The following is a 12,644-nucleotide window of genomic DNA, read 5'->3' as shown; positions in this document are numbered from 1 at the left end:
ATCAGAAAGCAGATACATCTGAAGCTTATTAAATGAGATGAGCTCTCTGATGCACGTGCAGAATAGGGAAAGAAGGACCCATACAAAGTAGATCCAGAAATACTACCCCTGCTGTATCCTGAAACAGATTTCTATCAAATTTTGTTTATTCTCCATAAGGAAGTTGATTTTGTTACTTAACAGGTTATGTTATGTAAATGTGAGAACTGATATTAGCACTTAGGGATATGTTATAGTTGAGAACTATCAATGTTAGGTTAAAGGCTGGACTAGGTGATCTTCAAGGTCTTTTTCAACCTAGATGATTCTGTGATTCTGTGAACAGAAATGGATCTGTTAAGTAGATTGTTCACTTGAAAATTAGTCCTGTTTTCAAATATAATCTCTACATGGTGTCTGAAAACATGGAAGATATAAATACAATTTTTCTCAGTATCCAGAGGACAAATCATAAGGTATGAGTTTTCTCTTGAAGTTCTGAGCAGTGAACATTTGAGTAGACTTTTATTTCCTGCTAAATCCTTCTCCAACTTGTTGAGCAGCTGGTTTGCTTGCTTTTAAAGAAGACAGCTTGCTTGCCAGGTGCTGTTGCTCACACTTCCACATCTCTACACAGCATAAAAGTGTCACAAGAAGGATTTATTTCTCATCAAAGCTTCAATTCAAGAGCACTCAGTATTTTTGATATCTTAACAGCAAGTTCATACTTAGAATACCTGTCTTTCTAACTTACTGTAATAACCCTGTAGTGCCAAAGAGATTTAAAAAATCTGCAGCCAGGCAATAAATTGCTACCATATGAACTATGTGAACTGGAGCTTTATCATGATTCTCAGGAGTTTCACATATATATAAATACAGTAAAAGGCTCATTATTGAACTCTATGAGACCTCACCCAGTGCTGGCAGACAGGAAACCACTGATTACTTACATAAATTCAGTTATTGTCTGATCAATCAGAATTTGAGGTGAGCTTTGATATAAACATATCCACAATATTGTATATCAATAAGGTAACAGACAAGTACAAGAACAAATATTTAGTGTGAATTATTTTCATTAGATTTACATCCCTATTTGTAACATACCAAGACAGTCAAGACTAAAGGTAGTAGCAAAGACTCTGTCAAAAGGCTCTTATATTTCAGTTTTCTAAATTCACTGGCTGCAAACAAATCAATAATTAGTTTTGCATTCAATAACAAGCTCCCATTTGTGATGCCAGGATAAGATTAAGGATATGCAGTTGATTTAGGTGTCAGGAAAACCAAATGACATAATTTCAGGGACAAAGATCTGCTTTATTTTCTGTTGTCTCCATGAGGTGGGCAAAATTAACATTTGCTAATAAGATTCCTCTCTCTTGCCACTAGTAAAATACCAGATTCTAGTAACCATGGCACACCTCCAAGGCTGCATTAGTTCACCTGTGGCAAGAAAAAGCCCAGACTGACAGATGGGGAATGCATTATCCCAGTAAATGACATTTCAAGAGCTGAGCTTTAGGTCATGGAGGGCAAGTTTTACTTTGTTTGACTTCATTAAAAGGTTTCATGCTTCAGCAGGGTATTTTCCATATCATAAAACCAGATCACTCTTTACCAAGTGTTCATGGGTGATTAATGCTATTCACACATCAGTAAAATCTTCTTTTAAGAAAACCAAGGACAAAAACTCCCTAGCAGAGGTTCTGATCCAAAGCCCACTGAAGTCAATGAAAGTCCTCCCATTGACTGCAGCAGGCTTTAAACTGTACCTTAAACAACGGCAACAGTTGTGTCCTTACTGCAAGACTGCTACCTCCCGTTTCTGTGCATGTCCCCACAGTAAAATAAGGGTGGAATCTGGATCAGAGACGTTTCTGTTCTGTTGCACAAAGCCGTATCAGCATGTTACAAAGGAGAAAAGGAAAAACCAAACTATATGATGTGCTTTAATTTTCAGTTGAATAAAGCTGATAGTCAATGGACTTGGACTGGGGCTCTCAGCTTCTGTACTAAGATATTAGTGTACGTTCTCAACAGATCTCCCGTTCTTCATGCCTGCTTTAAAGCCATTTCTAGGAATGGGTTATGAGTCACAGCTTCTAATGCCTTCTTTGTTCCTGAAAAGAATTAGATGTGAGCAACTTCTTCAGGACTCCAGTGTCCCAAAAGCATCCATATACTTTCAGGACAACTATCAGCAGCCAGTGCACATCTGCTCAGAAGAGCATATGGAAGGATAGCTGACAGTTCTCTCTTTCAGGATTGAACAACATGGAGATCTGTGGTAGAGAGGCTGCACGCAACAATACCATATATGCACAATGTTAATTACTGAATCCATTCTAAGTGAACTTAATTACTAGGCTTTATGGAAATCTTGACCTGAACTCAGCTGTTCATAAGTTTGAGAATAACCCAGGAAATTCTTTTGTACAGATTTCCATTTTCCAGCTTCACCAGAGGCAAGCAGTAGAAATACCCATCTTCTGTGAAAAAGAATCAATGAAATATTTGAACCTTACCCAAATGAAACCAAGAAGAAACAGAATTTTTGCAAGTCTGTTCTTTTATTTCCATTTTGAACTCTGCACTACTTGAAAAGAGATAACATTTGCAAACTCCTAGATGCTTAAAAAATGTAAATCATACAAAGTTAATTCAAAACTAATCTGAAGTACAAAATGAAATGGTAAACATAATAGCTATAAAATAAAATGGGTGAAGTGGAGCAAAGCAGTCTGCATATAATCCCAAGCTTAAATGCAATGAATGTATCAAAGATTTTTATAATTATAGATTAAATTTTGGTCTCATTAAAGGAAGTGGGAACTTTCTCATAGACCTCAGTGAGGCTATAATTTCACTTCCTATCATTATTATTGCTGTAGAATCATACCTAACTATCATGTTTCATATATTTTGAATCCTCAACAGAATATTACCACTCTGTTTGAGCTCTTGCTTAACAGAGGCAGTAAAATTTCACCAAATGATTTTCTGCAGCTAACCAAAAAGTAATGATAGCAGTATAACACGTTTTCTAGAAAGACATTTTCTATAGCTTTAAAGTCTTCAAATGGTAGAAAATTTACCACATCCTTTGGCCATGTCTTCCAATGGTTAAGTGCCATTCCTGTGAAGAATTTGCACCTAATTTACAGTTTGAATTCTGCAGACTTCAGCATTTAACTTTGGGATCTTTATGTCTATGGCTGATAGATGAAAGAATTGTTTGGTGTCAGGTGTCATCCCCTTCGCACTTTCTTAGAGATGCTGATTAAAACATCTTTTCATCTTGTCTGTAAGAAGGTAAATAAATTGAACTATTTTAGTTTACCATCAGAAGTCTATCATTTTTTAGCCATGAAACAATTTTATAACTATTGTCTGAAAAATCTCCCATTGAGTCACATTTTTAAAACCTTTACCGTAGCATTAGACATGGTAATGGTAGTTATGGCATCAAAACTATGTAGAAACACCATCCTTATTTATTTATTTCCTTCATTTTCTGGGCAAACATGCTGCCACAGTGATTTAAATTGTCTAGAGTCCTGATTAATTTGAAGACTGTTTTAACTAGCATTTCACTGAGTGACGGGGAATGGGGAAGTACTGTTCATGATCTGAAAGAAAACAGCCAGACAGAATTTACAAATTCCGTAGCAGCTGGCATGAATAAATCATGTTTTAAATATCCAGGACTTTAACCACAGGTAAACATGTAAGCCATAGTTAATATCAACTGTAACCCTCCGCTTTTTAGCTAATAATCAACTAATTCTATTATATTAAAAGCATATTTAATGAATTGCCAAGCAGGTTTTCCTTCAAAGAAAAAAAAACATTTGTTCTATTAATAGTAAAGGCCTTCCTGCTGAAATGTATTATTTAAAATCCTTGGAGATAGCGATTTCCACAATGTATTGCCATTCTGCAGTGGCGATGTATTACTCAGATTGCTAGTGCAACAGAAAGGCGAACTCAGAGCATTTTCTAGCGTAGAACCATACATTACAACTCTATGTTTAATGCATTAGCACTCAGTTTACCCATAGCTACTAAGCTCTTTTCTCAATCAGAAGTCACAAGAAAATGTTTTTTGCTCAGATTTAAAAATACAGGTTTTTCACAAATAGGTGACAAAGTAGCATAAAAATCTATCGATATGAGAAATTTTGAAAATAAAACAATGCTTATATTGATATAGTATCTCATTCCTATAACCCTAAACTCCATCTGTTTTCCAAAATATAAAGAAATACAGGCCCTGATCATTTCATACTTCAAATTGCCTCCAAGTATAATGATGTGACGGATGTTGCAGACTAGGTGTTCAATTCTCCAAACAGTCTGTAAACAACAGCAAGAAACAGCAGAACAGAATTTAAATCATATGCATCAGAATCAGAAATGAATTAATAATTCACTGATTTATAATTTTCTTACCTGTTCTCTGCTCCCAGGATTTCCATGAGCTCCTTGCAGTTTTGTTGACTTCACTGAATTCACTCAATGAATTCACTTCACTGAATTTACTTAACTTCTTTATCTCACAGTGCGACTTACAATCTTTCAGGTAAAGACAGCAGTTATGGGTAGGCAGGAAGCCGTAAGTGAGCCATTTCTACTTTCCTTTTGTGCATGACGGAGTTGATCAGCGGCATCTGCCAAGATAAGTCAGCACATCCTCATTGAATCCCAGCTAGCTGACAGTCAGACAAAATGTTTTCATAATCAAGAACTCCTTTCACTCATCAGTAAATGAGAGGGTGGAATATCCTCACCCTTGAAGATCAGACCATGGAGTCAGATCTTTCTCCTGCTGGCAGATATACAGTGGGGAAAACATGATCCATAGAGCCCCACCTGGGGGTGGCATCTCACCCTGTGGTTTCATGGTTGTAAAACCTGAGCCTGCCACCTTCCGTGTAGCTGCTGCAGAGGGGCAGAAGTAGATATCTTTACAAATGCTCTACCCTCTCTCTGCATCATCTGAGATAGTTTCAAACCTTGAGGCCTTTTGGAAGAACATTCTTCTTTACTTTCTGTTCTGTAAAACCATGCCATAGAAGAGGAACACTTTTACATATCCATCCTTCTTACACCTTTTCAACAGAGCCTGTATTGCTGGATTCAGAGGAATTTTTTCCATTGTCTTGTCCCAAACTTTGGCCGTGTCTATGCCACATATCATGATAAGACCCAGAAGGGAAATGTCTTCCTCACCCTACACCCCTGTTTCCCTTGGAAATAAAGCTAGGCCATTCAGGGCACAAGGAAGAACGGTGCAGTCTGATGGCTCCCCAGCAGGCATATCAGAGCAGAGCAAGGGTCTGCAGAGAATACCAGCAGGCACATACACCTCACAACTTGTGTTACTTACATTGGCTTATGTTGAGGCTACTTCCTTCTTCTATAATGTATTTCCAGTGGTGAATGTGTGTGTTTTCCTTTGCCTGTATGATTGCTGGCTTGGCATCATTTTTTATTGGAATTGAAGAAACGAAGAACAAAAGAATCATTAAGTATTTTCAGAGTCTAAGATTAAGCCTAAAAAAGTCAAAATTTAAGATTAAATAGGTGCTTTCCATTATATGGCAGCACACATTGGACAAATTAATGTCCTGTGAAAGTCATCTTTAGGTACCTGGGGTAGATCTCTTTAATTTTAATAACTTGGCATTATATGACCTGCTATTGCTTCTGTTACCATTTGCTGTAATTCATCTATTAAAAAGAGAAATAAAAAGTCAACAGATATGTGAAAGAAGCATAAGAGAATTGTTTCAATTGAAGGCAACCAGACTAAATAGTGTCCTTTTCCTTATCAGTGCTTCTGTCACATTTTGAGTTATGTATCTACATTTCCATTTAAATTTTATCCCAATTTTTGTATTTTTTTGCAGTGAGGCAAATTATCCCTCACATTATGTATCAGAGAAACAGCAGCTTCAGGAATATACACAAGCTTATTGCACATAAAGGGATCAAGTTTTTAAACGGGAAAAAACCCCTTTCTATTCATTTTATTTTTTCTGCAATGTAACTATGTTCTTCCTGTGCCTGTATCCCATGTTGATCACGTTTCTAATTTAAATCCCTGCAAAAAAAAGAGACACTATCATAAAAGACTGCAGTTGACATTTATTTCAAAAAAAAACCTGCAAAAGGCTAAATCAATGCGTTAAACTAGCAAAACATATTTGGAGTGGTTTCTAAAACAGTGTTAACTATAACTCTACAGAAATTTCATCTGAAGAGCACAAAGCACAATGCAAACCTTAATTTTGCTTTACATCATGCTGGTGGGGTACGTGCCTCCTCCTGCGTTCCAGATGAGCAGTAAGGCTGCGGGCCTGTGACAGTCTAAGCCAGTAAAAAATGCTGGGTTTATGGTCCTGCCTTTTTCTCTGGATCCACTATTCATTTACAGCCCCTGGCTTGTCCCAGCTCTGGCTCTGATCTGATCCACAATAACCTGGGTCAAGGACCTAACCTGGCAGAGAAGGATCAGCGAAGCACTAGTGCCACACTAAGGAAGCAGCTGAATTGCAGTAATAGTGGCTTTGATCAGCCTAAGGAATTACCTGATTGTCACCTGAATCTGCTCTTTTCTTGTTGTATTAAAAAGAAAGAAATTTCAAATATCACAGTATTAAAAATATTGTTTGTAAGTTTTTTCCTAAGTTTTCAGCATGGGAATAATCTATAATTCACCAATAAGAAGTCATAATATCTCCTATTTGATTTTCATAGTCAACTTCCTGCTTTGTCCTACATTACTATCGTGCTTGGAAGGAGCTCCATCTAAACACCTGCACACCACCTTCTTGTTTTCTTGGGCTCTTGAGACTAGTCTTTTCTTACTTTGTACACATTTTTGAGCAGGAACTTTCTTTTTGTTACGCAATATTAAAGCATTTAGCATAAAAAGCCCTTGTCCAGGACTAGAGAAGCTTTTTAATACAAGTGATAAATCTTAATTATAATGCAGAAGAGAAATACTACATTGGTCATGATGATAACACGTCCACTTCTTTATCCTGCGGTTACTAATGTCAATAGCAAAGCTGTATTGACTTCAGATGGCATGAGATTAAGCCTTACAGCATTATTATTCCATATAATTTTGAAATTTTTTTTAATAAAATGTCATCAGCATAAAGGAAAACCTTAGCTTTCTAGCAGTACAGACACACAGGCTGAATTGACAATAATACAGATGTAGATATATCCACAGGGTGAATATAATGTGTGTGTGTGTGTAAATATTCCTTTTATATATATATAAAAAATATTTTTTTCTGAGACTACTAAAGCGATGTAGGCATTATGTCTTAGATGGATATGTCTTAATCTCAGCACTCCTGTCAAGATTAGTTTTATTATCTAAGTGAACAGTAATTTAAAAGAAATAGCATTTTATTGAGCTTCTGCTTAAATCCCAGCAAATTCAGATAAAGACAGTCTGTCTTGGCATGACAGGACTTGAGAACTGAAACTGCAAGTTCCTCAGAAACTGCCATCTACTTTCATCTGTTTAATGCTCAAAGCCACACTGTGTGTTTATATTATGCTCAAACGAAATTAATGAGTTTTTGAAGAAAAATAGCTGAAATGAAAAATCTTAAATATCATTTTAAGACTGTAATTTAATACAAATTCGTTGCATCAACCTCTGCGTATGCAGAGGTTCTATTTAATTTTCATTAAATAATGTAATATATTTTTTTCAAATATCATTTGACACTAGTAATTCCTTTTTTATTATGTGTCTTATATGGGATTGATAGCCTAGTATTTCATACAAAGACTGCAGGCTGCTCAGTTCCAGCTGCTTACACTTGAGCAGCCACTGGATGGCAGTCACATACAACTTTGAAAAGAATTCAGCTTGGTCCTTTAACTTGCTGACCTAAAAAGAAATCCTAGGTTAAGTGCTTCTAGAAAAAGTTTTCTTTCGTTAGATAATGCTAGTTTAGAACAAAGACTAACAATAAAAATGAGTGGACAGAAATGTCACTATTCCCTCACTGTTGTCTTGTTGTGCACCATTTAATTTCAGGTGCCAAGATTAGAGAAAGGCACAGCTCAGGGCTGGCTGTGGAAGGCAATGCAGGCGTCCCCCATGGGACAGGAGATGCCAGAGCTGGCAGTGGAGCAGGAGCTGGCTCTATCACTAATCAGAAATGCTTGCCTCTACTGATGGCAATGCCAGGAAATCAGTATCAACAATTTTAAAATGGAGATTTATTTCAACCAGGAGTCAAAACAACCCAGGACTTCAGAGTCCTTAAACCCTTAAAACAGTTCATAGCTGAACCCATTTCCTTGACTTCATTGAGATCTGGAAAATATATGTGAGTAGATAGATTCAGTTGTTCAAGAGGTCAGTTTAAACTAATAATCCTACTGTAAACTGGCTGTATCTGTTAAGAGTCTGCAATGTAACACAGCATTAGTCTCCTTGTTGCCATCCCTGGGTCCCACACCCAGTAGGATCTTTTGCCTCTGCACCATGATGGTAGTTCTGCCACAATGAAGTCCCAAGAGGAGACGAGGTCACTGGAAGGATTCATTTTTTTTTTAAAATCTGACCAAGATCACTGCTAAATAAACTGTTCCAAGGTCGGGGGAAAAGGGGGCACACCTGCTCATGTCTTTGACTCCTTTTTGGCTGCAGCAGAAACCTGCATGGTTTCACCTCTGGCATGTCCTGCACACCCTGCTGCAGCCTCTCTCTTTGAGCTTTGCCACAGAAGTCCCACTGGAGGACTCCAGTGTGCAGGTATGCATGTGGGTCTACCTCTGCCTCCCTGCTGCGCTTGTGTAGGGATTTCCCAGAGTAATCAGAAAAAAAGGGGGAAGAGGGCAAGAATGACAGTTCCCTGCCCATTGCTCCTTTGCCAAAACACTGGCACCATCCCCATTTCCAGAGAGGTGAAACCTATGACCGCACATCAGTTTGAGGAATTTGGTGAAATACTGTATCATTATTTTGGGTTCATAGTCATAGTGTAATGGTATATTTTTACTTATTTTAAATGTGTCTGCCAATACGCATTTTTGCCAGGAAAGATGAAGTTGCAGAATTGTGTCTGCCAGAACAAGGTGAGGTTTGCAATGCTCTTTGGTTCCTGAAGGATTTTCACCATGGCCTCAGAAGAGCTGCTTAGAAAATATATCATCTGTGATTACCTGAACTACAAAATCCAAGCTTTGGGTGATAGGGTGATATATTAGATATTCTGGGCCCAAATTATAGAGCAGCTTAAAAATAAAAACCTAGACCTCAAAGCTGTTGTTGTACTGTATGGGCAGAAGGCAGCCTTGGAGGGAACCTGTATTGCAGAGAAACAAACTATAGCTTTACATAGCTAATATACTGAGTCTCTTTTAATCCGTTGTGGAACAGCCTTTCCACATCCTGAACGCTACTGAAGACAAAGGGAGTTTCACCACACCGCAGCTGGCAGGATTTGGTATTCTGTATTTGTCCATGTAAAGGCTCACAGTGATTCATCATTTAAATTGACTTTTCATTTTCAGGTATGTCCTGCAGACACAATCAGCATTCGCAGGTAGAGACAGCCTGTAAATTAGGCAGGGATGACTTCTTTATTACTTGTTCCTAATAGTTATTCTGATAATGGACACCTGGACCATGGCTACAGCTCTAGGATGCCCACAATACATTGATAAAGGAAATGATAGATTGATAATAATTATTATGATGTATTAGTATTTTATCAGATTAATGATGATCTGATCAACCTCACTGCTCAGATTCAAAGTCACAATAAAAAAAAAAATACTTAAATATTGCTCCAGATTGATTTTGGGAAAGGAAAAACTTAAATGTTGATGATGTTGACAAATACCCGTGTACATGATAGTACGCCAGATTATTTCATCAGTTGCTTCAGAATATTTATATACATATACACATAAAAGGAGAACCTAGAAGATGAATCCTATGCAATCAGAATGTAACAGAAATAATTCCACTGCAAGCAAAAAAGTTACATGAAGTTAAAGTCTTGTCATATGAAAGGGTGGAGAATCAGGGTTTTGTGGACCAGTCTTTTCACCAATCTTTTCCTGATATGCCTCTCTAAAGTCTATACCTTTAATTTAATAACCGTACTGGTAAATACCATGACAGCTTTGAGCCATTCCCATTTGTCTTCTGAAATAAGAAGGGAATTCTTGTTTCACCTGGTATGCCTGCAGCTGCCACTGAAAACAGGTCTGACACTTGTGATGTTGGGTGCTGGAACACCGATTTCCCTTACCAGGGAAACCAATAGCAAGCAGTTAACTGGAGTTTGTACTTAGCAGGACCTGCTGTGGTTAAGGTTGAGATCTGGTTTGTATTTAAACTCTCTGTATTCGTTTGATTACAGCCTTTCAAAGAAGAACTCTTTTTGATTTGAAATTATATAACTTTAATTTCAGGTAAAATATGTATTTCTACTGTTTATCAAAAATCTGAGAAAAGCTGTTCAAGATACTCTGAACAAACTGAAACTTCTTAGTTTCCAAGTAAGAAGACGGAACTATGTTTTTCCATATATTTGGCTCAAAAGTCTACAGTTTAAAACTGGGAGATAGCCAGTAGTCATGCTAATAAACATTCGTGCCAAATTTTAAGTAATTGGTGTGAAAACTAGTTATGATCAATTAAAAATAATTTCTGAACATATTTGCTAAACCTCTTTTGTCATCTGCAGAAAGCATTTTCCCTCTCTATTATGTATACACTTCTCTTGTTGGGGTTTCATGGGGCACTATAAAAAATACAGGACCCCTCTTTTCCAGTTATGATTGCCTCTGCAGATTCATGGTTATGACATCAGTAGGCTTTCCACGAGTTCACAGTATTCCAGGGTACCAGGGGATTCAGCCCTTCAGTTCTACACTATCTGCCATTCATTTACTTTTAACCATTGAATTGAACATTTGTGGTACCATTAAAGCAAACTAATCCAAGATTTTTTGACATTAAAAAGTAGTAATATGGCAAAAACATATGTGAAAAAATGTATGACCTTTACTGTTGCAGTTTTTCCAGAATTTCTTCTGCAGTCTGTTATACCCTGCAAAGTCTTAAATCACGTATATGAGTTTCTATCCTTTTTTGTTTCAAGTTAAAGCCTGAATAAAATAAACAGTTGTTGTTCTGCCCTCTTTAAGCATGTGTAATAAATAAGTAAAGCTAGGAAAGTAAATAACAACAGCACAGACAAAAATTCACCCCTATTACCTTTATGAAGTGTGAACATCAAAACTCTGTTGAGGTGTGTTGAACTTAGTATCACTAGTAATAGCCCTATCTTAATAGTGCTACTACTAAGTATAGGCAATTTATTTTATTTCTCTCTCTTCACATTTTTTCTTTTAAATAGTTAAAAAACAGGAAAAAATATGCTAATGTAATGTGATTGTCGTGTCATATCACGGACAGTATGAGTTTCCTGTAGATTAAAATATTCAGCTAAGTTGATTACGCTTGAGTTTATTTTTTAGGTCTCACTAGGTGTCATCACAATAAAATTGAACAAGATTTTCAACAAGAAAATTATAAACGTGAAGTGCAAAAAAGTATGTCTTATTAATTTATGACTTTTTTGTGATAAAAAGAGAATGCCCAACACCTGCATTAGTCTCAACTTCTCAGCTGTGTAAATCTAGCTTTAGCAGTAACATAAGTCCCAAATGGAAATCTTATATTAAATAATAAGCTGGTTTATTGTTGATGTTGATGCTGTTGTTATTTTTAGCAATTATATTGAAGCACACAAGCAAAAGCTGAAATGACTGTACAGCAACCAGAACAAACGTCCAATATAGGTATTTACCAGGCCTTGGGAACTGTGGAGATGGCAGATATAGAAGGAAGGGTATTAACTGTTACTTTCCCTTTACCAAAATGAAAGCAGATCATATCAGAGTTGTAAGTGGTGGCATAAACTTCATAAAGTAGACCTGATTCAGTAGCACTGTAAGAAGGCAGATCAGTTCAAAATACTCATAAATTCTTTTCTCTTTCCCCAGCTTGATCACTATCCTCCAACAAGTTACAGCCTGCCAACAGCATCTGACATTCAGTTCAATTCCCCAAAGGCACTATTCCTAGGAAAAGTTATAGGTAAGATTTCATTCAATACCTGGTTATTTTATTACGTATTTTTAGAGAATACTGAAAACCGTAAGCACATGGGACAATGATGTGTGTCATGTTTGCAGCAGGACACTTGCTGCCCATGTCATTCTTGATTAGAAAGTGGTGATATTGGAGTTATACCTAAAGGAAGGGGTTATGTTCACCTTTTCACATAGGCTGATACACACACAAGTGATTGTCTGCCCAATGCATGATAAAAAACAGATTACAGGTAAAGAGACACTTGTAAAATTGTATTTGTGAAGGTTCATTACCCTCTCGTGTCAGGTGGAGGGAATAAGAAGAAATCATTGAGACCACTGCTTCTATGAGAAGATATTGAAGTTATTTTGAATATTATCCTTCACTGTGAAGTTATCATATGCTTTGTGTAATGCCTTTATCCATGCAGTCAGCCTTGTTATCCTAGTTCATCCTCTTGTGGCATAACTGTCCCTCATCACTCTGCCAGTTTCTCACAGTGAGG

At 36.9% G+C, this 12,644-nt stretch overlaps 1 protein-coding gene across 1 annotated transcript in view; it reads left to right on the top strand.

Annotated features, from left to right (window-relative positions):
- The window catches only part of CNTNAP2 (contactin associated protein 2), a 1,208,164-nt gene that overhangs the window by 1,111,721 nt on the left and 83,799 nt on the right, over nucleotides 1-12,644 (top strand). Inside the window, exon 21 of the mRNA XM_074842898.1 lies at nucleotides 12,049-12,142. Coding sequence (XP_074698999.1) covers nucleotides 12,049-12,142 — 94 coding nt within the window. The remainder of the gene's footprint in view (nucleotides 1-12,048; nucleotides 12,143-12,644) is intronic.

Source organism: Strix aluco, chromosome 1, assembly GCF_031877795.1.
Source record: "Strix aluco isolate bStrAlu1 chromosome 1, bStrAlu1.hap1, whole genome shotgun sequence".
NCBI classification, from domain to species: Eukaryota; Metazoa; Chordata; class Aves; order Strigiformes; family Strigidae; genus Strix; species Strix aluco.
This window is presented reverse-complemented; position numbering and strand designations above follow the sequence as displayed.